A 21,485-nucleotide genomic window follows, 5' to 3' on the forward strand; every position below is an offset into this window, starting at 1 on the left:
ACCAACAAAAATATTACATTGGTAGATCTTTTATCAATAATTTTTTGTTTGATAGTAAACCCATTGATAAAAAAAAAATTATTACTGATGGATGGAAAAAGCCAGCAAAAAAAATCACTTGCTTTATTTCATCAGTAATTCCTTTAGAAAAATATTGTATGTAATTTCATTGGTAATTATTTAAAAAATCTATTTTACAAAACTATAAAATAATTAAATTAATATTAATCAACACTATATAATACTCAAAATGCTAGGAAAAAAGAAGAAGAAAATCAACTCAAACAAATTTGCAATAAATAAATAACATGAAAAAATAAATTCAACTAAAAAAATTCTTATGAAAAAAAATAAAAAATCCTACAAATAAATCAACTAAAAATTGACCTCATATGAAAAATAAGAAAAATCTCACAACAACATTCATACAATTACCAAGAACAAAAACAATTAAAATGAAATAAAATAACAAATATCATGAAAAAACATGAAAAAAGAAGAAATTGTTTTTACCTTAATATAGTTGTAAGTAAAGTTAAGAACAGAAAAAAAATCCATAAAGTATACTAATTAAAAAACTGAGAAGAAAAAACAAGAAAAAGGAGAAGAAAACATACCTGAGCATAGAAAAGAAGAGAAGGAGATGAGGATAGAAAAGAAGAAAAAGACATACCTGAGCATGTAGAAAAAGTGAAGGAGTTGAGGAGAAAAGAGAAGAAGAAGAAGAAGAAAAGAGACAGGTATGTTGTGAAATTAGGAATTTTGGGCTTTTTATTGAGGTGTTTTATCAATGTATAATTAAATATTAATATTTTTAATCATTCTGTAGATGATTTTGTATGTAATGTACAATTTAAATTTTGAATTTAATAAAAAAAACTAAAAACTGTCAAATATCATTGACAGCTTTTAAATTTGTCAGTGATTCTGTCTGTAATATTTAATTTAAGCTAAATTTTTTTAAAAAATATCAAATAACATCGATGATTTTTCAATTTATCAGTGATTTTGTCTATAAAGAACAATAATTAATAGTGCAATTGGGAATTGAATAGTTCCAGATACCAACGGAAGTTTCTACTAGTAATTTTCTTTGTAATTGACATAATAAATAGTGTTCGTAGTTTACCAGTAATTTTACCGACGGAAGTTACTGATGGAACCGTCGGTAATTTCGTTGGTAAAATTGTCACTTCATCGTTTTTTACTTTGTTTTAATTATTTTGTTTCTCATTGTAATTCTCTCGGTAAATACCGAGAGAATATTTTTGTTGGTAAAATCCATCGGCAATTTACCAACAAAAATATTCTCTTGATATTTCTGTTTGTATTTATCAATTTTCTGGTAGTGAATCCAATAAACTTAACAGGTTAAAAAAACTTGGATAACCAATAAAAGCATGGTTTAATTTTAAAAATATTTCTAATATGACATTTAAAAAAATATATTGAAACTTGACACATTGGATTAACCCTGATCAACTTTGATTAATATGTTAAACTTGTGATCTTAGTCATGAACTTCATTAAGGTTAATATTTTTTTTAATTTTTTAATTTAATTATATAATAAAAAATAGACATTTGCAAAACTAAGCATCAACTAAATGCTAAGATTTTTTATGAGATTACAATAATCCAATAAAAAGTAAATTAAAATAAATCATGAATTCTAATTTTTAATAATTATATTTTTTATTTAATAATATAATAAAAAATACTTAAAAAATCAAGCATCAACCTGTTGTCGATATTTTTTTTAAGATGGTGATAACCCAATATAAAATAAATTATAAAACTTAGTTTATAATAAATATATTTATTTTATGAATTATTTTTATTTAATAACATGACAGAAAAATAAATAAATAAATATAAAATTATATATCAATTCAATATTAAAATATTTTTCTAAAAATTATGATAACTAGAAATAAAAAACTAAAATTAATAATAAAAATTAATTTTTAATAAATTTAATATTAGAAAAAATAAAAAACATGTGAGGTTAAAAAACAATGATTTCCCTACTCAATCAGTTCCTGTAGATGTTTTGATAGGATAAAAGTTGAAATTATAGGGGTACAGGGTGAGTTCTTGCAGTAAAAGCTAAGAATGAAGAAACTCGTTTATTCCTCATTCAAGTTTCTTTTTTTCTTCTTCTTCTTCTCTCTCTCTTAATCATCACCACCAGTCCTAATGTTCTTGCAAGTATGAGAATTTGTAAGAAGCACGGAGTGTTCACTCCGTGCTTCTTTTGGTTCCTTTTTCTCTCATTATTCATATACTCGTCGTTTCTTAAATCTTGTTGGTGTTCATGGAAAGATTGGAGACATAAAAATAAATGGGGTGCTTAAGAGTGTTTTTTCAAAGTGAATAACATCATTGTAGAATAACATTTCCCAGGAAAAAGAGGGGAAAAAAAAGGAAGAGCTTTGCTAGTTTCAGTCCTGTTCGTTCGTGTGAAAGAAATGGAGCCCTAAGCCGCAACAAGGATGGTCTAGTTTGGTGAGTCAATCAACATTTCAACACAACATCACTTTCAATTTCCTCAATCAGTCGATCAAAGACACGCTTATAATCAAATCGAAGATGGGACCCTGTTTTAGATACCTTACGGTCCACTCAACAAACGAAGACCAGAGGCTCAAATACCCTATAACTCACATTTGTTTCACAAAATTGACTAAATCAGAATCTGACCCACTTCTCATGCAGCTCTGTCCAGGCGAGCTGACATGCCTCATCTTTGAAGAGGGGATTGGATTGGTAAAAAACAATTACTTGGGTCATTCCAGCTTTGCATGTGTTAAAAGCTGAGACAGGAATGCATGTAGCTTTCAATGAGAAAGAGAACTTTAGCCCTAAAGTCCAATTTCCTGTGGCGTCACAAAATGTACTCACAGAAAACTCATTTAAGAAATACCCACCTACCTCCCACTCTCTTCCAATCATGAACCCCGTTCCTACTGTGGTTTCCCATAAATACCAGGCAAAAAGTAGTCTTGATTGGGAAAGAATGCACCGCTTTTCACTTATTACAACTGGGGATGTGTTCAAGACTCGAGATACCTACTGACCCTCCAAAACCGTAGTTAGATCTATACTCAGCTGCAATAAGTTTGGTAATTCTCAGTCTTGGACACTTGCATCGACAGCTTATCACTACCCCTTCCATGAGGGGACCCATTGATCTTTTTTCCTTTATATCAACTGCCTCCATGAAGCATTGCCTTCTCGCCTCTCACTCTCTGCTTTTACACACACACGCGAGCGCACTCACTCTATTTTCTCCATACAGGTTCTCCACATCCTAGCTACTCTCTCATTCATGGCTCTCCTTCCCTTGTTTATTCTCATTCTTATGGCTCCTTCCTCTAGTAATGCTCAATGGCCACCTTCACCTGGCTACTGGCCAAGTTCTAGATTCAGGTCAATGAGCTTTTCCGAAGGTTACAGAAACCTTTGGGGTTATTCCCATCAAAGAGTAGACCCGAATGCATTGACTATCTGGCTAGATAGTACATCAGGTTAACCCGACTCGTGACATTACCTGCTGTCTTGATTAATTTTTGCTAGGTGGTATCTAATAAGCTTTCTGCTCATTTTCCTTATTTGTTGGCTTTGATCTCTGCAACAGGAAGTGGATTTAAATCAGTCAAACCATTTCGATCAGGGTATTTCGGTGCCTCCGTTAAGCTCCAACCTGGTTACACTGCCGGAGTCATAACAGCTTTCTATGTGAGCAATGAACTTTACTGTGCTACAATCTCTGTTTTTTTTTTTTTAATTTATACAGTTGGTCTGTAAGAATGTTATGGCATCAATTATGTCTAATTAATATATCTGTAATTAACCAATGGCAGCTATCGAACAACGAAGCTCACCCTGGGTTCCATGATGAAGTGGACATAGAATTTCTTGGGACAACATTTGGGAAGCCTTACACTTTGCAGACCAACGTTTACATCCGAGGAAGTGGGGATGGGAGAATAATTGGGAGAGAAATGAAGTTTCATCTGTGGTTTGATCCGACCAAAAACTTCCACCATTATGCCATTCTTTGGAGTCCTAAGGAGATTATGTAAGCTAATTAGCGCAGCGATCACCACCAATAATTTACACTTTAACAAACTAACAAAAAATCTCCTGGTTAATTACTTAGTAAAAATTAATTAACCAGAAGATGAGAGCTAGCAATAATGGTGATTTTCTCTCTGGCATGCATTTAGCAGTAGCGTACATTCAATTCAATAAGGAGCATATTTGCTATGTTTTTTACCTAGAAAATCATGGAGAAAAATATCTGGAATTAAGTGCGGGCCAAAATGACTTGATACAAGCAAATTTTAATCCCATTAGCGTGGTGGGTTTTCTATAAAAATTAAAGAAGATTAACTAAATCTATAAGCTTAATAGAAAACGAAAATGTCACGTCGCATATATTTCCAGTTATAAATCTAAAGTAGTGGTGGTTCCTCGTGGTTATATATATTTTTCAAATATTCAATGTTTCAGATTCCTCGTGGACGATGTGCCCATAAGGAGGTACCCGAGGAAAAGCGCCGCAACCTTTCCCCTCAGGCCAATGTGGGTTTACGGTTCAATCTGGGATGCCTCATCTTGGGCTACTGAGGAGGGAAAATACAAAGCTGACTATAGATATCAACCATTTGTTGCTAGCTACACCAACTTCAAAGCAGCTGGCTGCTCAGCCTATTCACCGGCATGGTGCCGCCCGGTCTCTGCCTCTCCATTCCGGTCCGGTGGGCTCACGAGACAACAGCATAGAACAATGCGATGGGTTCAGAGATACCATATGGTGTACAACTACTGCAAGGACTCCAAAAGAGACCATTCCCTAACTCCTGAGTGCTGGCGTTAAAAGTGACTCCATGTAACATGGACACGCCTTGCCCGCCCTGCATAGGAAAATGGAAGTCACTTGAGAGTTATTAAAAAAAAAAAAACTCTCTTTAACTTGTACTGTGATTTCAGATTTTTTGTCTATTATTTACGTCTTGAGATGGGTCCCCTCTTGCAAAAAGCATAATGCAATGCACGAGTAGTCGGGCGTCCAAGGCTCCCAAATTGGAAAAATTGTGTGGATTCTTCTTCTATTTTTTTTTCTTTTTTGTTGGACTCGTTGAATTTGCTGTAAATTAATAATCATGGCTAGAGAAACACGAGATCTGAGGAAAATAAATGGAAATGGGGCCGGAAGGTATAGGGGTCGTGAATATTTAACATATGCGGGCTTTCTTTCTTTCTTTCACTGCCATTTCATTTCTGAATAAAGCAAATGTCTTCTTGTCGTGTCCTTTTTTTTGTTATGGTATTAGTATTAGGGTTCTTTTTTTTATTATTATTATTATCTCTAACGATGTTTTAGCAAAATAGCAAAGAAGAAGAAAATCCTAGAAAAATAGCATAGTTTAGGTGAAAACACGAATGAATTTCACGTTTTTGAATTAGGAAGAAGAATCTCATCCGTATCTTTAATCTCGAATACAAGCTCTAAATTGCCATAACTTTAAATTAACTCTAAATATAAGTCCTAGATTACCCAACGTCCAAGTACAAAACGCAAATATGTCGATTACAACGTCCAAGTACAAAACGCAAATATGTCATGTTATTAGTATTAGGGTTGGTGTTTTTATTTTACCTATAAACTTAATTTTTAATTTTTTTATTTAAAATATTTATAAAATATCTTGATATATCTGTATATAGACTCAAATAATTAGAAGTAGGTCTATAAATTTAAAATCAACCTGAAATAAAAAAAAAAATTCTTGAGTTTAGATATATCATTTTTAGTTACGGGTAGATCAAAATTATCTTGATGAAATCTTTTTTCTCCCAGACTAGGAATTGCTCATCATCTATAATTCACAGTTGAGGGCTCTTTCGTGCAGCTAGCAGGGCATGGGGGCCAAGCAATCACGCAAACAAATTGTTCACAAAACAAAAGCATGACAACACAACACAACACTATCAACCGGAAACATGATTGGAAAGAGACATATTTCTCTCAATTATAGATCAAAATGAATGAGATTTTGAAGCTTTTGGAATGGGGTTAGCGATGCTCTGGCAACAATAATGCTAAAGTGTATAAAGTTCATGGTGCTCGGATGAAACCAAATGCGATCTATATTAGCTTTAAGATAGATTTAATAGTATAGAATGTCTCTAAACAGAAATCTATGGTTAAAGCAAAGGTCCAAATCATCCATCTCTCTCACCCTTTTTCTTCTTTTGGCATTTTCTGGGATTTGATTGTGAAATGTTTGGCTACAGTGGTTCTTGAGAGATAAGGCATCCAGGCAATGGAGCGCATCGAATATCTACGATGTTCATGTTGGGATCATTTATCTCATGATAGATGTCTAGTCTAGGTGTCATTCTCGCTTAAGAAGGAGGGTGGGGCTTATAACTTCAGTCATAATCCTTACTTTTTTTTTAATTAGTCTTTTGAGGATAAAATGAATAATCGATGGGAGAAATCTTGAGCCTAACCCATTCCATCCATGGAGTTCATATATATAATGGTGGGGCACGCATCATTTTTGTCTGTCATACTTGAATAATAGAGATGTCGCGTTCGATTTGTCGATGTCCTGGCAAGAACAATATTCTAATGTGGATCAAGGGTAATGACTATAGAATATTTTATTTATTAATTATTTAGCACCGGCCTCTTCATCTTCCGACCTTAGCTCAGTTGGCAGAGCGGAGGACTGTAGTTGTTTGTAGCAGACAATCCTTAGGTCGCTGGTTCGAATCCGGCAGGTCGGATTTTTTCTTTTCGTTTTTAACATTCTTTTATTTATACCTTGAAACATTATAACACTACTAACATAACCAGCTTCTTATATTATAAACGAGGGCCGAGCAAAAAAAGAGAAAAACTAAGAAAATTAAAAAAATAATAATAACTAAAAAAATCAATTAAATCAATTAATTTTTTTAAAAAAAACTAACTAATTCGATTCAGTTGCAGTTTTATAATAAAAAAAACTAAACTGAACCGAATAAAAAATAAATTAAGCAAAACCAAAAAAATCGAGCAAAATAAAAAAAAACCAAATCAACCCGGTTTGAACTGGTTTTTGTTTTAAAAACCGAATCAAACCAAAACCGATTGGTTTGACCTAGTTTAGATTTGGTTTTAGTTTTTTTCAAAAAAAATTTTGATTTGGTTATATTTTTTAATAAAAATTAAACCAAACTGAAAATAATCATCCATATTATAAATTGACATAATTTATCAAATTTATTTAGTATTTTAATTTGTTTTGCGTTTGATAGGTTTGGAAATATAGTTATTGTTATTTTTTAAAAAGTTTTTTGCCATAAAATATATTAAAATAATTTTTTTTATTTTTAAAATTATTTTTAAAATCAACATATCAAATCATCAATCCAAAACATAAAAAAAAAAATTAAATAAAAAATTAATTTTTTTAAAAACACCCACCCTCGAATGTGCTCTTAGACTTGAAACATAAATAACTCCAAACTTTTTATTTTAATATGTTAAGAACACTTTACTTTTCTTAAGAGACATGAATAGTAAACATAATCTTGCCATGATAGGCTCTCGTCTAGTTCTTGGAAGGGGATGGAATTGTACGGAACATAAATAATTTTACATCATATGCAGAGAATGTGAGAAAGTTGATGTACACAATTCAGGAATTTACAAAAACAAAATGAAGAGGAGCCGCATTGTAATGCTCCTTTTAGAGATGGCATCCTTCGAAAAAAACAATATATTACAAGAAAATCCAATGCAAGGCACAACATTAACCATCAAAGGATGATCCTGTACAACAGCTTCAGGGAGAGGGAACCCAGTTAATCAGATGATATCTTCCTACATTACAAAATTGATATCAGACTTCAACTGGACAGAAGATCGATCCAAACACAAGGGCTGATCGCCTCCTCAAAAGTTCAGACCTGCAACAAAATTCAAAACACGCGCCATAGACATGGCTAGATTAAAAGATGATATCCAATATAAGAATGTCAGAGAATGGACAAGTAAAGAAAACAGCAGAAATTTCATTCCAGAGAATAAAATAAATTGCAAATAAACGACAGTGAAAAAACCCATTATGTTCTGAAGATACAGAATAGTTCAAGTGGATAACATAAGAGCACAGACAAACACATAGGAGTAACATAACAGCCGCATGTTTAAGGCTACCTTCTCACGAGAGCTTGGTGCTGAAAAGTTGTACTGTATCCTCACTTAAGCAACCAAGTAAACCTTGGCTGTGTGTGCTTGTGTACTTCACATCATAAATACAATGCTGGTGTGATTTAAGCCGTTGAGTAGCTGTAAAAGAAGGCAACTCTTGCAATATCAATCCACAAGAAACTTCGTCCCCTGTGACAAATAGAGGCTTCTGATTCGGTCTGTCTATGATGCTAGATTTGGGCAGTCTAATACCACTGACAGTTGAACATGCAATACCCAATTTCTCATAGTTGCTGCCTACTCTCTTCAAATGAAGATGAGAACCAAGTACTCCTTGTCCAGTAACAGGGGAAGGCTTAAGTAAAGTTTGAGAAAAAACCTCGTTGGACATTTCAACTCTGGGACGATAAGAAACAACAATGTCATCACTGCTCGCACAATAAGCAAGGGATATACATACTCCTTGATTTGTTGTTTGAGGTATCAAAAATGGCCTTGATGAAAAAAAAAATGAAATCTTATTAGAACAGCCATCATCCATTAGACATTAAGAAAATATCTAAGGGAATTAAATAAAAAAAGGCATCCAAATGATAATTTTCTAACTACAGAGTGGACAATCTAAACAGATAGTGTTGTGCTGCAGAAAATTCAAATCATAAAAGCCTGAGGAAATTGTGTGATCTGAGAATTTTCTATCCGTGATTGAAAACAAGGGGGATTAGAAATGCAATATGTACCACATGAATAAAAGTTAAAACAAAAAACAATAACAAGGGAACAAATACTATTATTGACTCAATAAGATCATTAATACCAAAATAAGAGTAAAGGACAGATAAAAGACTGGGCAAATTTTTTGGGCATTGATGACTAACAAAAGCAAACCAAACCATTGGGGTAAGCTTAAGACATACTAATAGAATAAGGAATGGGGATATTAAGTATTTTGAGATACATGTTCATAATATGACAACACTAAGGAATAAGGAATGTGAAGCGAGTGGGCACTATGGCTGAGTTGTAATTAAGCACAACTCTTTGTGACCTTTTCATCCAGGTGCATGTTTGTAATACATTCAAGTCACAAAACTATTAATGAAAAAAAGTTTTACTCTAAACCAGACATCAACACCATACACAGAAACTAATAGCACCCCACCTTTCTTCCTCACCACCAAAGTTCCATTGACACATGCCAACAGAGGAAGCAGACACCACTGTTTTGAGACCAGAAGGAAGAGTTGAGATATGTTGAAGGGACTGTACAGTATGAATTGGGTCGGTTGTGTGCCCTAATCTGGATTCTACAGGACTCCCAGTTACACGCATATCAAACACCAAAAGCGAACCGTTCTGCAAGAAAGAGAAATGAAATGCTCTGTACATGGCACCTGGAATATTATGATGAAAAAACAAACTTAATGTTCAGACCTGTAGTCCAGCATATACATAGTGTGAGCAGTTACGATCCCATGAACAAGACCAAGCAGCAGCCTGTGAAGCACAACGTCAATATTAATGAAAAATCAATAAATTACTAAAAAAATAGACCTATTAAACCTGTTACTTTATTAACAGCAGCAGCACCATACAGTCAAGGAGCAACCGACAAGTTTTGATGTGTATGCAAACAAGAGAAGGGGTCCCTTAAATAATTAATGATGTGGCATTCCTAAGTTTATTAAAATGAATTTCCAACATAACCAACTTCAAATCATCATGAAAATGACTAATTACAGAAAACTCTAGCATCAAAGGTAAATCAACGAGTATTACTGCTACAGATGTGGGGAAGGGATAACTCAAACCATGCCGGATTGGCATGAAATTTAAGTTAGGCTTGGATGAGCTCGTGACCAACTATCAAGGAAGATGGCTGGCCCGCCCTTTGGAAATATTGATCTAAGAAGTGGCCACAACCCCCTGTCCTTTGTTTTATTGAATTGAGGCACTGATCTACTAGTGCATCAAGTTTTTTATGTTTTGTAACTTCTAACCATGTTTATCAAGAAAACAAACTAGCTCTTTCTACAGTTATCTACAATTTCAGATTAACAACAACAATTGTTCGAAGCAAATCAAATAATTCATGATTTCTGTGAATCCAAATAGAAAATCTAGTTCAACAAGAAAATTTTTTTACGAAAATTTTTTTACCTTAATTTTATATTGTAAGACCTCAACAATAGCCAATCATAAAAAAAAAAATACAGATAAAAAGATTTACCGGCAAGTCATAAGAAAGGATGACATTGTTGCTCTCCATACTGATACAATCAAATTCACCAAGTTAGCTATCGAAGGGAATAGAAAAGACCAGCTACACACACAAAAAAGAAAAAAAGAAGTCAATATTACTAGTAGCACCACCTTAGAACTGACAGTTTCTTGCCTAAGGAAGCAAAAAGTGCGAGACTTCCATTAGTGGGGGATATATGCAAGTCCTTTATGATTTTTGTGCCGGGAGGAAGGAAAATGTCTTCACTTTCATGTGGAGGAATTAAGCTCATCTAGCAACAAATAAATAAGTAAACAATGAAATAAAAGAAAAATAAGCAATTGATAAGGTAAACAATACTCTGAAGCCAAATTTCAAACTGAGCCCAGAGATTTTACTTTGGTAAGCACGTGCGATCCACCCATCTTTGGTACCCTCCGCACAAGCAATAAAATTTTACCAGAAGCATCAACATCAAATAAACGTGCACCATCCACCCGCAACTCTCTCTACAATGATCAAAACCATGACAGTTAATTTAACACTGCACATGTAATTGAGGAGACGAAACTACAAAATCAACAAAAATGAAAAGTCATGTCGAAGATGGGTGAGGAATAGAATCAGTATCAAAAGACAGGAACAAAATTGAATGGCTATCATGAGATTGAATATCATAACATGAAGGAAAGGTTGTGTAACAACAGCAGAGCCAGCAATGTCATAATCATCAGAGTTGGCCCATGCTTTGGCCAAAAAGAAGACAGGATGAAACGAGTTTCAAGTTAAACTACATGCCCAAATTTTGAAAAATCTAGATAGACTTTCAAACATGTAGAACCAACATCATAGTTCAAATGATGATTTAAAATAATTCTTGAAAGCTTCATAGGGTAGAAAGACCAACATGTTGAGTTCAGAAAATTAAACATTTCAAAACAATGGAAAAGAAAAGTAGTATAAACAACTCTCAACTTACAAAAGATCTCTACAATAAAAGCAAAAGAATGCAAAAGACACACTTACAAAAAACAAGCCAGTGTAAGAATATTATAAAGCAGAAGTGAATGAGGGTACCCAGGCACACAAGGAAACTTCAACTGGCAATTTGCTTTGCCATGCTAGAGATACAATCAGATGAACCATAGGTACAAACATTGATATCATTGCAACAAATTTAAATAAAAGTAAAATTAATAGTACACTAAATTTCAGTACTGGGGATGGGGCTCATATACCAGTACTTTTCAATAACAACCCATATTATTTGACCAGAAAAAAGATACAAATAAAATATTAAAAAAAAAACATAACTTTTAGAAAACAATGGCTTCATAAAGAATCACAAATCATTCTTTTCTTTTTTCTTTTCTCTTCTTTTTTTTCGGGTGGGTGGGGGGGGGTTGGCAGGATTACTATTTTTCTATCTATCCAAGCTTATTCACCATAGCTTTTAAATTGAATGTTTGTGTGTGCACGTGAAAAATAGAAATTGAAACCATGGCAAAAGTTAATAAGACACCAGGTTCACAACTGACAAGCATGCATCTCTTATTGAGAAAGTTAGGATAAAATATAGAGAGGCTTAGCATTGAAACCATGAAAAAGTCAATAAGACACCAGGTTCCCAACGGACAAGCATGCATCTCTTATTAAGAAAGTATAAAATATAGAGAGGCTTAGTACCTAGTGTTGAAATGTAAATCTTACTTTTTTTAAAAAAATTCTAACTGTTATGGGCCATAGAAGAGAGAACCAAAGTGTAAGGGAAAGCAAGTATTGCCGCACCTGTAACATGAAGCAGCTTGAAGATCCCTGCCGGTAGACATCAGAGTAGATGCTATTTCCTAAAACATACACAATAGAAAGAGAAAAAATTCACAATGTTCAGCGGGAAGCAAAGTGACATGATTTCTGTCCTTAATAATAGCCTTATGAAGAAACTGATAAGAAGTAAATGATATATATATATATATATATATAGAAGGAACAAGAAGACGAAGGAAAAAAGGCATTCACTGCATAAAAAAATTGCTCAAAATATCCTCTAAAGGTGAACATAATGGTGATCCTAAATTAATACTCAAAAAAGATTATTTTTCTAAATTGAAGATACTCACAAGCAATGCATGAAACATGTGAAAGTTAAATGTGAAAAGATGCTTACCAAATTCATGTCCTTGAGAGCCCCTATAGGCAGTGGCAAGTCCAGACGGCCTGCTCTGCAAATCTCCTAATAAATGCTCCAAATAAATTGTCCTCTACAAACAAAAAAGTTTAAACTGAAAAAATAAAATAAAGAATAACAGGCCAAAGAGAGATCCAAAACAGACATATCCTTTCACCCATAAAACTCAATGAGGTTGAATTTTTATACTTCAGTTTTCTTCCAATTACATAAACATAGATTATAACTTCAACCAAATTCAAAACTTTGTTTATTTCTCTTCATCAATTAAATTAAGACAGATATAGTTTCCAAACTTAGTTTCTATATCTTAAAAATTATTTTGACCACTAGTTCGTAACTCTTGATAAAAATGCAAAACCTCTGTTAACAGAAATACTAAACAAGTGCCCAGCTAACTTGAAAAGTGGCCAACACACAAGAAATAACTCGTGGACACAAGCATAAATTGTTTTAGCTTGAAAAAGGAACAGAAAGAGTAGCAAAGATAATGATCAACAGCTAAATACAAGGGGCATCCATTCGAGTCAAACTATGGCCAGTAACAAAAAACAAAGGGGAGATTCAAAATGTGATTTTCACAACATGGAAAACAAGTTCTATTGCTTATGAAACTTGTGTAAGGATGCGATCAAAAAGGTAAACATAATTAACACCTATAACCATACCTCTTTACACTTTTGAACTTCAAGCTGCAATGCAGCTTCTCTCCTTTTCCATTCAGATTCTTTCTTGCACAAATCCACACCCTACAAATAGAAGCAGAAAACTAACACTAACTGTAGAAAACAAACTATCTTTTCTTTCCTCTTTATCTTTTCTACCTGGTAAAAAACATACCTTCTTTACCAGAGAAGCACATTTTTCTTCAAGAAATCGAATTCTCTGCGAACAAAAAGTAAAATCCATTATTAACCTAATAAATTTCTCCAAAACAGAAACACCCATCAAACTTATCAATACCTTCTGTGATTCTTCATCAACAACAGCAATCCTCGGCACAAACAATTTCCTAATATCCCTCAATGTACCTTTTCTATTACATTGAGGACACTAAAATGACCACAAAAAACATAAAAATAAAATGGTAATCCATAGAAACAGATATAAATGAGTGAATTTTGAAATCAAATCCTTGAAAACTTGAGACAAACAATTAAATACCTTGGCTAACCTTCCACGTTGCCTTAACCATTTCTCGATGCAAGAAAGACCAAACAAATGTCCACAAGGAAGGCAGCTAAACAAAAATAAATAAATAAATACTAACAAATTGAAGAAGTCAAGAAACTGAAGAAAATTAAAGTTACACAATATATATATAAAAGGCACCAGATATGATGGTCGCCTTCGTTGGTCCATGCTTCCATACAAATAGGACAAAAAAGCCCATCAAATTCACTCCGGTTCCATTGACTATTTTGAGAGCTCTCTCCATCAGCATCATCTCCTCCATTACGGCAACAAATGTCTCCTCCACTTCCTAGTTTATCTACTCTTCTTCGCTTATTTCTCTCCTCGTCCACGTCTACTTCCTCTTCCTGAAAGTTGAGATTTTCGGCTGTTGCTGCAGCTGTTGTTGTTGCTTGGTCAGAATTTAACAAAAACCTAGGAGAAGAATCCAATTCTACAACGGGAATGAAATCCTCATCCTCCTCGGAGTATTCCGATTCGGATAGTTCCAATCCTATTTCTAATAATTGCATTGCTTCGTAGTCTCGTTCGTCTGTGATGTACGGTTCTGCCATAATTCTTCAATATGAAAAAAGGAAAAGTGATTGTGCAGTATTAGCCTTGTTTTTTCCTTTCTCTTGGAGAGGGAAAGTTTAAGCGCGACTACACAAACAAATGGATTGTGCTTGATAAATGGATTGGTCAAAATAGCCGTTTCCATTTAGGAAAGGGTCGGTTTGGGAATAGGTTCGGCACCTTCAGCCTGACTAGGAGTCTAGGAGTGCTGTGATGAATACTTTTAAAAATATTTTTTATATTAAAATATTTTAAAATAATATTTTTTTTATTTTTAAAATAATTATTTCCAACATCAAAATAACTAAAAACATATAAAAACTTAATTTTTAATAAAAAATTAATTTTTTTAGAAACACTATACATATTTCCAAACGCTCCCTCCCTCAATCATGAATCTTTGTACATCTTATAATTTTAAATTACAATTTCGGTTGCGGTTGCACCTAAAGCAACCTTATCAGGTTGTTTGGAGGTTGTGATGAAACTTATATTTTATAATTTTTTAAAAATTATTTTATTTTTATTTAAAATTATTTTTTTATATTTTTTTAATAATTTTAATATATTATTATTAAAAATAATTTTTAAAAATATATATTATTATAATATATTTTCATACAAAAAATATTTTAAAAAATAACTAATATTACGCACTCACGCTCACCATTATACTTTTATCATGTATAAAAGTATTAAAATTATAATATTTTAAAAAACTAAGCACGCTCACCATTATACTTTTATTATGTATAAAAATATTAAAATTATAATATTTTAAAAAACTAAAAAAAAAAACTCAATCTTTCACTGAATATACCAGATTTGCACAGGATAATTATTGTTTTACTAACAAAAAAAAATCGGATAGAAAAGCCTTTTTAGTAAAATTTACTAATTTTTACATTTTAAATAAACACTTAATAATTTAAATATTTTTAGAAATAAGCAAATAAAACTAGAGAGAAGGGCTTTATGGTTTTTTATATTTTAAATGCATAGTAAAATCACTGTATTATTCTTGAAAATAAAAATAATAGAACTTATGTTTTAAAACATTTAAATCTTTTCAACACAATTATTTTATAATTATATTTTTAGATGCGGCAATTAAGTTATAAAAATAATTAAAAAAATGGTTTTATGGTGTAATAATAGTTGAAAGGTGTCAATGCTATTTAAGTTGTGTTTGGTATTGCAGTTGATGTTATAGTTGTGGTTTAAAAAAATTTATTTTATAACAAATATTTTTAGTTAAATTTAATTTGAAAAATATATTTTTGATTAAAACTATGATTAAAATTAAAATTGAACAGAAAATAGTTTAATAGATTTGGTTAAAAAAATACTTTTTAAATTAAGGTTATAAAATAATATATATATATATATATTAATAATTTTTAATTTAAATATTATAGATTTAACTTATGTTATTACATCATGAAATAAATAACATTGATATCAAATATTTTTTATTATTTCATTAAATTATATGCAATGTCATTACATACGAAATCTATCCAATAATTAAATACTAATTTTTCAAGTAAAACACAATGTTTTTTAAAAAATTTACAATTTCATTACATACAAAAGTCATTCAACAAGAACTACAGTTTACATGATTTTTTGAAATTAGGTAAAATATTATCAGGAATAAAATTGAGATTACAGTACGAGTAAATTTAATTTACCTTAAACTAATTTCAAAAAACAAAAAAAAATATTTCTCACTGTTAATTACACTAATTTTTTGGAAAAAAAACTTTTCTTATTATTTTTCATAAAAAACTGAACAGTACGGCAATATAGCATGGCTCCACTGTTCCTTATAACTGTCTACTAGAAGTAGCAAAATGCTGTTTTTCCATTCCTACAGCTGAACAGAAAAAATTAGTGGGTCTTATCAAACAAAATTAGTTTTGCTTGCTTTATCAAACACTAATATATGGTGGCTGCAAATAAACCTTACCAGAGCCGCACTACCAAAAGCGTCTTAGATGATATATATGATGTCATCCAATGATCAAATATTAATGTTATCAGAGCTAAAAACAATAAGTTATTCTTTTGTAGTGATAAGATATATGTTCATGAAGAAGATGCAATTGAGCTTCAATAAAAATTTTTATTTTTTATTTTTTTTTGCCTAGATGCTCATGTAAACTCTTTTAAAAATCAATTTTGTCAACCCATTTATGTTTCAATTAATTTTGATTTTTATTATTATTTACATTATTTTTAATATTTTTTTTAACTTTATTTTTTTTTCAAATTTATCCTCAAATATTTTATTTTATTTTGATCTTTAATCTTTTAATTGCTTTTTTTTTTTCAATTTCATCTTAATCATTTTATATATTTTTTTAATTTTTTTCTTAATATTTTAACTGTTATTTTTTTTAATTTTTTTTAATTTATTTTAATTTCTCATATCACATGTCACGTGTTTATCTAGTTAGTCTGAGTTGATTTGAGTTTTTTTTATATTTATTTAATTTGATTTTTTTATTTCTTTGATATTAATTTATTAAGTCTTGAACTTCATAATTTTTTCTATATTTTTTTACATAGATTTATCCAAATCTCATATTATAGGTCTTATTTTTTTATATTTTTTTATAAAATTAATTTTTTATTTTATCATTTAAAATTATATTATTAAGCCTTGAAAGGTTAAAAACATTCTATTTTATTTTTTAAAAAATAGCGTGAAAAAGAAAAACTTCAAACTTGTTATTCAAATACAATACTCCTCATACATAAAACTAAAATATAGTTTTTTATTTTTCATAATTTATACTAAATTTGAAAAATATATTTTTTATAATTTTCTAATGCAAGTATTTCACTGTTTTCCAAATGAAAAAAAAAACATGAACAGTATTATATATATATATATATATACAAGCATTAACAATGTGAAATATTTTTTTTATATTTTCATATTTATTTAGTATTATAAATATTTGTTTTATAAATATATTTTTTTATAATTGTTAATTTCATTGAAATAAAATTAATATTCAATTATCACAATATAAAATATTAAGATAAATAATATAAATTATGATTTTATTTTTTCTGTAAACAATAGTTGTAATCTTCATGTATTTTTTTTTATCTTTTTATGAAAAAAAATTGAAAAAGAAAAATTAAATTGTTTTGTTACCAAACAACCTTATGTGTAGGCATAAAAGACCGATCAAGGCGTCCTTACGTTTGAAAAAACACAGTCCTTATGTGTAGGCATAAAAGACCCAAGGCGTCCTTACGTTTGAAAAAACACAGAAGGAATCGGTGGACAGAAACGACAAGTCGTTGTCCATTAATAATAAACTACGCAGAGTATAACATGGGCATAAAAACATAAAGCCATTTTACTTCAACTTTCTTGGTCTCTTTGCTCGATTGCTCCAGCAGACAAGCAAGGAAAAAAAAGTGAGGAGGTTGCAGCAGGCCATGTCTCGTGGCATATCATACATAACTGGGTCTCAACTTCTGTCTCTTAGGCGCCTTCCAAATATTGCAATTATTGATGTCAGGTAAAAAGAAAATCTTCCTCGATGTTTCCTTTTTATACTGTAGAATTTGTAGTTATCGAAGTGAAGTTTTGTTTTTAATTGTTATTAACGGGGATTTTGAAGGGATGACGAGAGGAGTTTTGATGGACATATAGCAGGGTCTCTGCACTACGCGAGCGATACGTTCACAGATAGGATCTCTAATCTTATTCAAGAGGTTAAAGGGAAAGATACCCTTGTTTTCCATTGCGCTTTAAGCCAGGTTTTTGCCTCTCTCTCTTTACTTCCGTGGTTCTTTCCATTTGTTTTATGTTTTCTGGGTTTCTATTTCTTAATAGTTTCTTAAAGAATTTGGCGAGTGAGTTTTGTATAAACCCTTTAGCTGTAACAAAGTTCCAAGTTTCTAGGCTTGAACATGGCGATCAAATATTTTTTGTTAATTAACTAGTCATTTTTTATTTTGTTGTGAAATTTACCCACAAGTAAACAATTTGTGTTCTATAATTATCTCGAAATATTTACAAGTTATTCTTCATTTTAGTCCTGGTCAATCAATACCCTGAACATTTTCCAGTGATCATGAATGTTTGTTATGGATATATAGATGAGATCAGCTCTGCGTGCTTGCCAGGTAATTTGTCTATGAGTTTGAGTGAGGACAACAGGAATTGCTGTTAATGTTATTAATGGTTCAAAGATAATCATTTGTCAACTAACTTTCCAAGATGGTTTCTTAAGAAGCATCTGGAATCAACTGAAGGAGGTTTTAAAAATATACATGCTCCTTGGGTTAATAAGACAGGCATTGAGTTATTCTTAAACAAGATGCAAAAGGGAGAGAAATGGGAAGAGGTTCTCAAAAAAATTAAAATAAATCATGTAGCCAAGTGGAAGGCAGTATATTAGTTGGGGTAAAGGACTTGGAATACAAGGCAATAACAACCTGTATATCCACCATCTACCCTAGAAACATGTGTTTGAAGGTGTCATTATGCTTGGAAGTTGGCAGGGTTTCTTTGTGAGAAAATGGATTATTTCTTGGCAGTGCTTCTCCTTTGTGGAAAAAAGTGGATCCATGCTTGAGCTTTAACCGGTTTCTGTAGCAATTCTCTGGACTTGAATGATAATGGAATTAATTGGAACTGAAAGGATGAAATGGAAGATAATAAGAATTTGGAATTCTATTGAATTGAAAGAAATTGACTCACATGGACCGAAATGAAAAGGACTAGAAATGTTTTGGGTAGATTTGAGGTAACCCGGAGCTTCAATGACCTAATTGAAAGTCTGAATATGCTTTGCCCTATCGTATTCTCCTATCTTGGAACCTTAAATAGCAGTCAAAATGAAATATGAATTTTAAATAGACTTGACTGAAAGTTTGAAAAGATCTGAGCTAATTGATAGCTTTGACTCCAGCTGTTGAAGCGCTGCTGTTTAACTAATTCCATTGCCAAGAGAAACGCTGCTGTTTGGATTTCATTTTGCTGGCTTATCTTCCACCATTCACGTGTCTACTTCATTATCATTCCTAGACCTACCTTCAAACATCTTCCTGAAAATTCACTTCCTTGTCTGCAACCGTATGCTTGTTTTCTGTCTAACTAACCCAGACTTGTTACAGTTTCATTATTTTTGTTATAAATGTGGGTTCATATTAAAGCTTAGATCTTTGCATTAAAGGCTTTTCTGACTATGTAGTTTGAGTAGTGTCTCATGTGTTGTTCTCCTGTATTTTGTTACAATTTGAAACCTTGTAGAACATTTTTTTTCTTATCGATATAATAAAAAACATAATTTTTCAACAATTTCTTGTCAGCCATGTCATGTTAGTGCATTGATATTGTTCATCGAGTCTACCAAGGGAACCTATCAAGGTCCCATCCTCTAATGCAAGTTTATGTGATAGCATGGGATGACCGGAAAGACCTTATCTATAAAAGGCATGCTCTTGAAAGAAGAGAATTTGGTTGGGTTTTCATGTCGTTTATTTGCTATTATCGGAGGTCATTTAACTGCTGTAAAGCACAATCGTTTCCCTAAAAGAATTGAGCTTGTTTTTGAAGCATGTATCTCACCTCATTGTTTGGTGAAGTTTAATAATCAGTTTAACATGCAGCATAAGGCATTAGTTCCTGTCATTTGACAGATTTTGGAACTGTACAGGAGAGCTCCTGGTCTTGTGCACCCTTATTTTTGTGTTTTTTTTCCCCGTTATAAGCAGCTGAGACTATTGACATGCTTGAAAGAATAAATGATGGGTTTTTGCTCAGGTTCGTGGCCCGACTTGTGCACGAAGGCTTGCCAATTACCTCGAGGAGGTGAAAGAAGATGGAGGAATAAAAAACATTATGGTATTGGAACGTGGCTTCAATGGCTGGGAAGCTGCTGGTAGACCTGTTTGTCGCTGCACTGGCATTCCCTGCAAGGATGAAAGTGCTTAGATTTCTGATGGCACCATATCCTTGTTGTGGAGAAGGCAGAATATAACTGTATTATCATAAACTTGCTATGTTCACCGATTACATTTCAACGTTAAATTTGAACTTGATGATGGGCAAACTGCAAATTTGGTATCCTACTTTTGATTAATTTTCGATTTGATTTGAGTACCCTACTTCCTATTTGAGTTATTCACGTTTAAATTTTTCTCTGATGTGGTGCAGTTGATGGCATCATCATCTCGTGTCATATGACAAAAAAAAAAGAAGAAGAAGAGTTTATTTTATTAAATTTTTACTCGAGTACATTTAACTCCTTTCTTCTGTCTTCCGATATGGTACTTTTCTTGATGAAAATAAAATATTGAAGGGACGGCTATTATTTGGATTCAGAATGACATGTTAATTGTATACAACCAATGAAAAGGAACTTTCATACTATTTTTTTTCATTTGCTTAAAATCATTTAAAATTTACTGTAATTGTAATTGTAATTAAATTAAAATATTAACAAAAAATTGAAAAAAATAATGTTTTATTTTTAAATTTTAATTTTATTTTTCAATTTTGGATCTGCTGGGATTGAACTTTATAATTTATGTTTATGGGTTATCTTGGTTGGTTTTATGATTGGAATTGTAATTTGGTAGGATTGAACTTTATAATTTATATTTATGGGTTATCTTGGTTTTATGATTGGAATTGTAATTTGGTTTTATGATTGGAATTGTGAATTTAGTAAATTAATTTGAGTTGGTTCAAAGATTTTTTTAATTTTTTTTTAATTATTTAACATTGAATTAATTAAAAATTAAATTATATAATTTATTTTGATTTGTTTTATATAAATTTATCTTGGTTTTATGGTTCAACTTGTGATTTTGATAAATTAACCGAAGACGATTCAATTTGTTTTTTTGAATTTTTTTAAATTGATTTGTTTTTTAATTTTATTTTCAAACATTGAAATAACTTAAAATTAAATTTTATAATTTATTATTTATGAGCTTATTATAATATCATGATTCAGATTATAAATTTGATAAGTTAACTTGAATGGATTTGAATGAATCTAATATATTGTTATCTTAATATTAAAAAAATAATGTTATGTTAAATTTTATTTGTTAAAATATATTTTTATTAAT

At 31.3% G+C, this 21,485-nt stretch overlaps 3 protein-coding genes and 1 non-coding gene across 6 annotated transcripts; 3 read left to right on the plus strand and 1 right to left on the minus strand.

The window, feature by feature from the left end:
* Positions 1-3,050: 3,050 nt before the first annotated feature.
* On the plus strand, positions 3,051-5,316 carry LOC105121722 (probable xyloglucan endotransglucosylase/hydrolase protein 32). Its single transcript, XM_011020478.1, has 4 exons — positions 3,051-3,529; positions 3,640-3,740; positions 3,866-4,083; positions 4,518-5,316. The coding sequence occupies exons 1-4, from the start codon at positions 3,331-3,333 to the stop codon at positions 4,882-4,884; spliced, it is 885 nt and encodes a 294-aa protein (XP_011018780.1). The 5' UTR covers positions 3,051-3,330; the 3' UTR covers positions 4,885-5,316.
* A 1,398-nt stretch (positions 5,317-6,714) lies between these two features.
* Positions 6,715-6,803, plus strand: TRNAY-GUA (transfer RNA tyrosine (anticodon GUA)). Its single transcript is given in 2 exon segments — positions 6,715-6,751; positions 6,768-6,803. It is a non-coding gene; the product is annotated as a tRNA-Tyr (tRNA).
* Positions 6,804-7,638: 835 nt separating this feature from the next.
* Positions 7,639-14,459, minus strand: LOC105121723 (Transducin/WD40 repeat-like superfamily protein). 3 transcript variants are annotated; one of them, XM_011020480.1, is made up of 14 exons: positions 13,956-14,459; positions 13,788-13,863; positions 13,587-13,676; positions 13,464-13,508; positions 13,292-13,372; positions 12,603-12,696; positions 12,224-12,282; positions 10,834-10,944; positions 10,588-10,727; positions 10,445-10,484; positions 9,649-9,711; positions 9,377-9,570; positions 8,200-8,708; positions 7,639-7,970 (listed from the first exon to the last, which is right to left on the minus strand). In XM_011020480.1, exons 1-13 carry the CDS (start codon positions 14,369-14,371, stop codon positions 8,225-8,227), a joined length of 1,893 nt encoding a protein of 630 aa, XP_011018782.1. In that variant the 5' UTR covers positions 14,372-14,459; the 3' UTR covers positions 7,639-7,970; positions 8,200-8,224. The 3 variants fall into 3 exon arrangements, with proteins under 3 accessions (XP_011018782.1, XP_011018781.1, XP_011018783.1); XM_011020479.1 differs by having other exon boundaries at positions 8,221-8,708; positions 13,956-14,457; XM_011020481.1 differs by having other exon boundaries at positions 7,728-7,884; positions 8,221-8,708.
* Positions 14,460-17,728: 3,269 nt separating this feature from the next.
* On the plus strand, positions 17,729-20,517 carry CDC25 (Rhodanese/Cell cycle control phosphatase superfamily protein). Its single transcript, XM_011020482.1, has 3 exons — positions 17,729-17,917; positions 18,020-18,158; positions 20,170-20,517. The coding sequence occupies exons 1-3, from the start codon at positions 17,835-17,837 to the stop codon at positions 20,338-20,340; spliced, it is 393 nt and encodes a 130-aa protein (XP_011018784.1). The 5' UTR covers positions 17,729-17,834; the 3' UTR covers positions 20,341-20,517.
* Positions 20,518-21,485: the final 968 nt, after the last annotated feature.

The sequence above is a fragment of the Populus euphratica genome, unplaced genomic scaffold, assembly GCF_000495115.2.
Source record: "Populus euphratica unplaced genomic scaffold, PopEup_1.0 scaffold46.1, whole genome shotgun sequence".
Classification (NCBI taxonomy): Eukaryota; Viridiplantae; Streptophyta; class Magnoliopsida; order Malpighiales; family Salicaceae; genus Populus; species Populus euphratica.

Bases quoted from the DNA above. Each gene is read 5' to 3' on its own strand.
- LOC105121722 (XM_011020478.1), top strand. From the start codon at position 3,331: ATGGCTCTCCTTCCCTTGTTTATTCTCATTCTTATGGCTCCTTCCTCT. The intron at 3,530-3,639 runs GTTAACCCGACT...TCTCTGCAACAG, and splicing joins CTGGCTAGATAGTACATCAG to GAAGTGGATTTAAATCAGTC. The intron at 3,741-3,865 runs GTGAGCAATGAA...AACCAATGGCAG, and splicing joins GAGTCATAACAGCTTTCTAT to CTATCGAACAACGAAGCTCA.
- LOC105121723 (XM_011020480.1), bottom strand. From the start codon at position 14,371: ATGGCAGAACCGTACATCACAGACGAACGAGACTACGAAGCAATGCAA. The intron at 13,677-13,787 runs GTATTTAATTGT...TGGTCATTTTAG, and splicing joins AACGTGGAAGGTTAGCCAAG to TGTCCTCAATGTAATAGAAA. The intron at 13,509-13,586 runs GTATTGATAAGT...TTTTGTTCGCAG, and splicing joins TTGATGAAGAATCACAGAAG to AGAATTCGATTTCTTGAAGA.
- CDC25 (XM_011020482.1), top strand. From the start codon at position 17,835: ATGTCTCGTGGCATATCATACATAACTGGGTCTCAACTTCTGTCTCTT. The intron at 17,918-18,019 runs GTAAAAAGAAAA...GGGATTTTGAAG, and splicing joins ATTGCAATTATTGATGTCAG to GGATGACGAGAGGAGTTTTG. The intron at 18,159-20,169 runs GTTTTTGCCTCT...GTTTTTGCTCAG, and splicing joins TCCATTGCGCTTTAAGCCAG to GTTCGTGGCCCGACTTGTGC.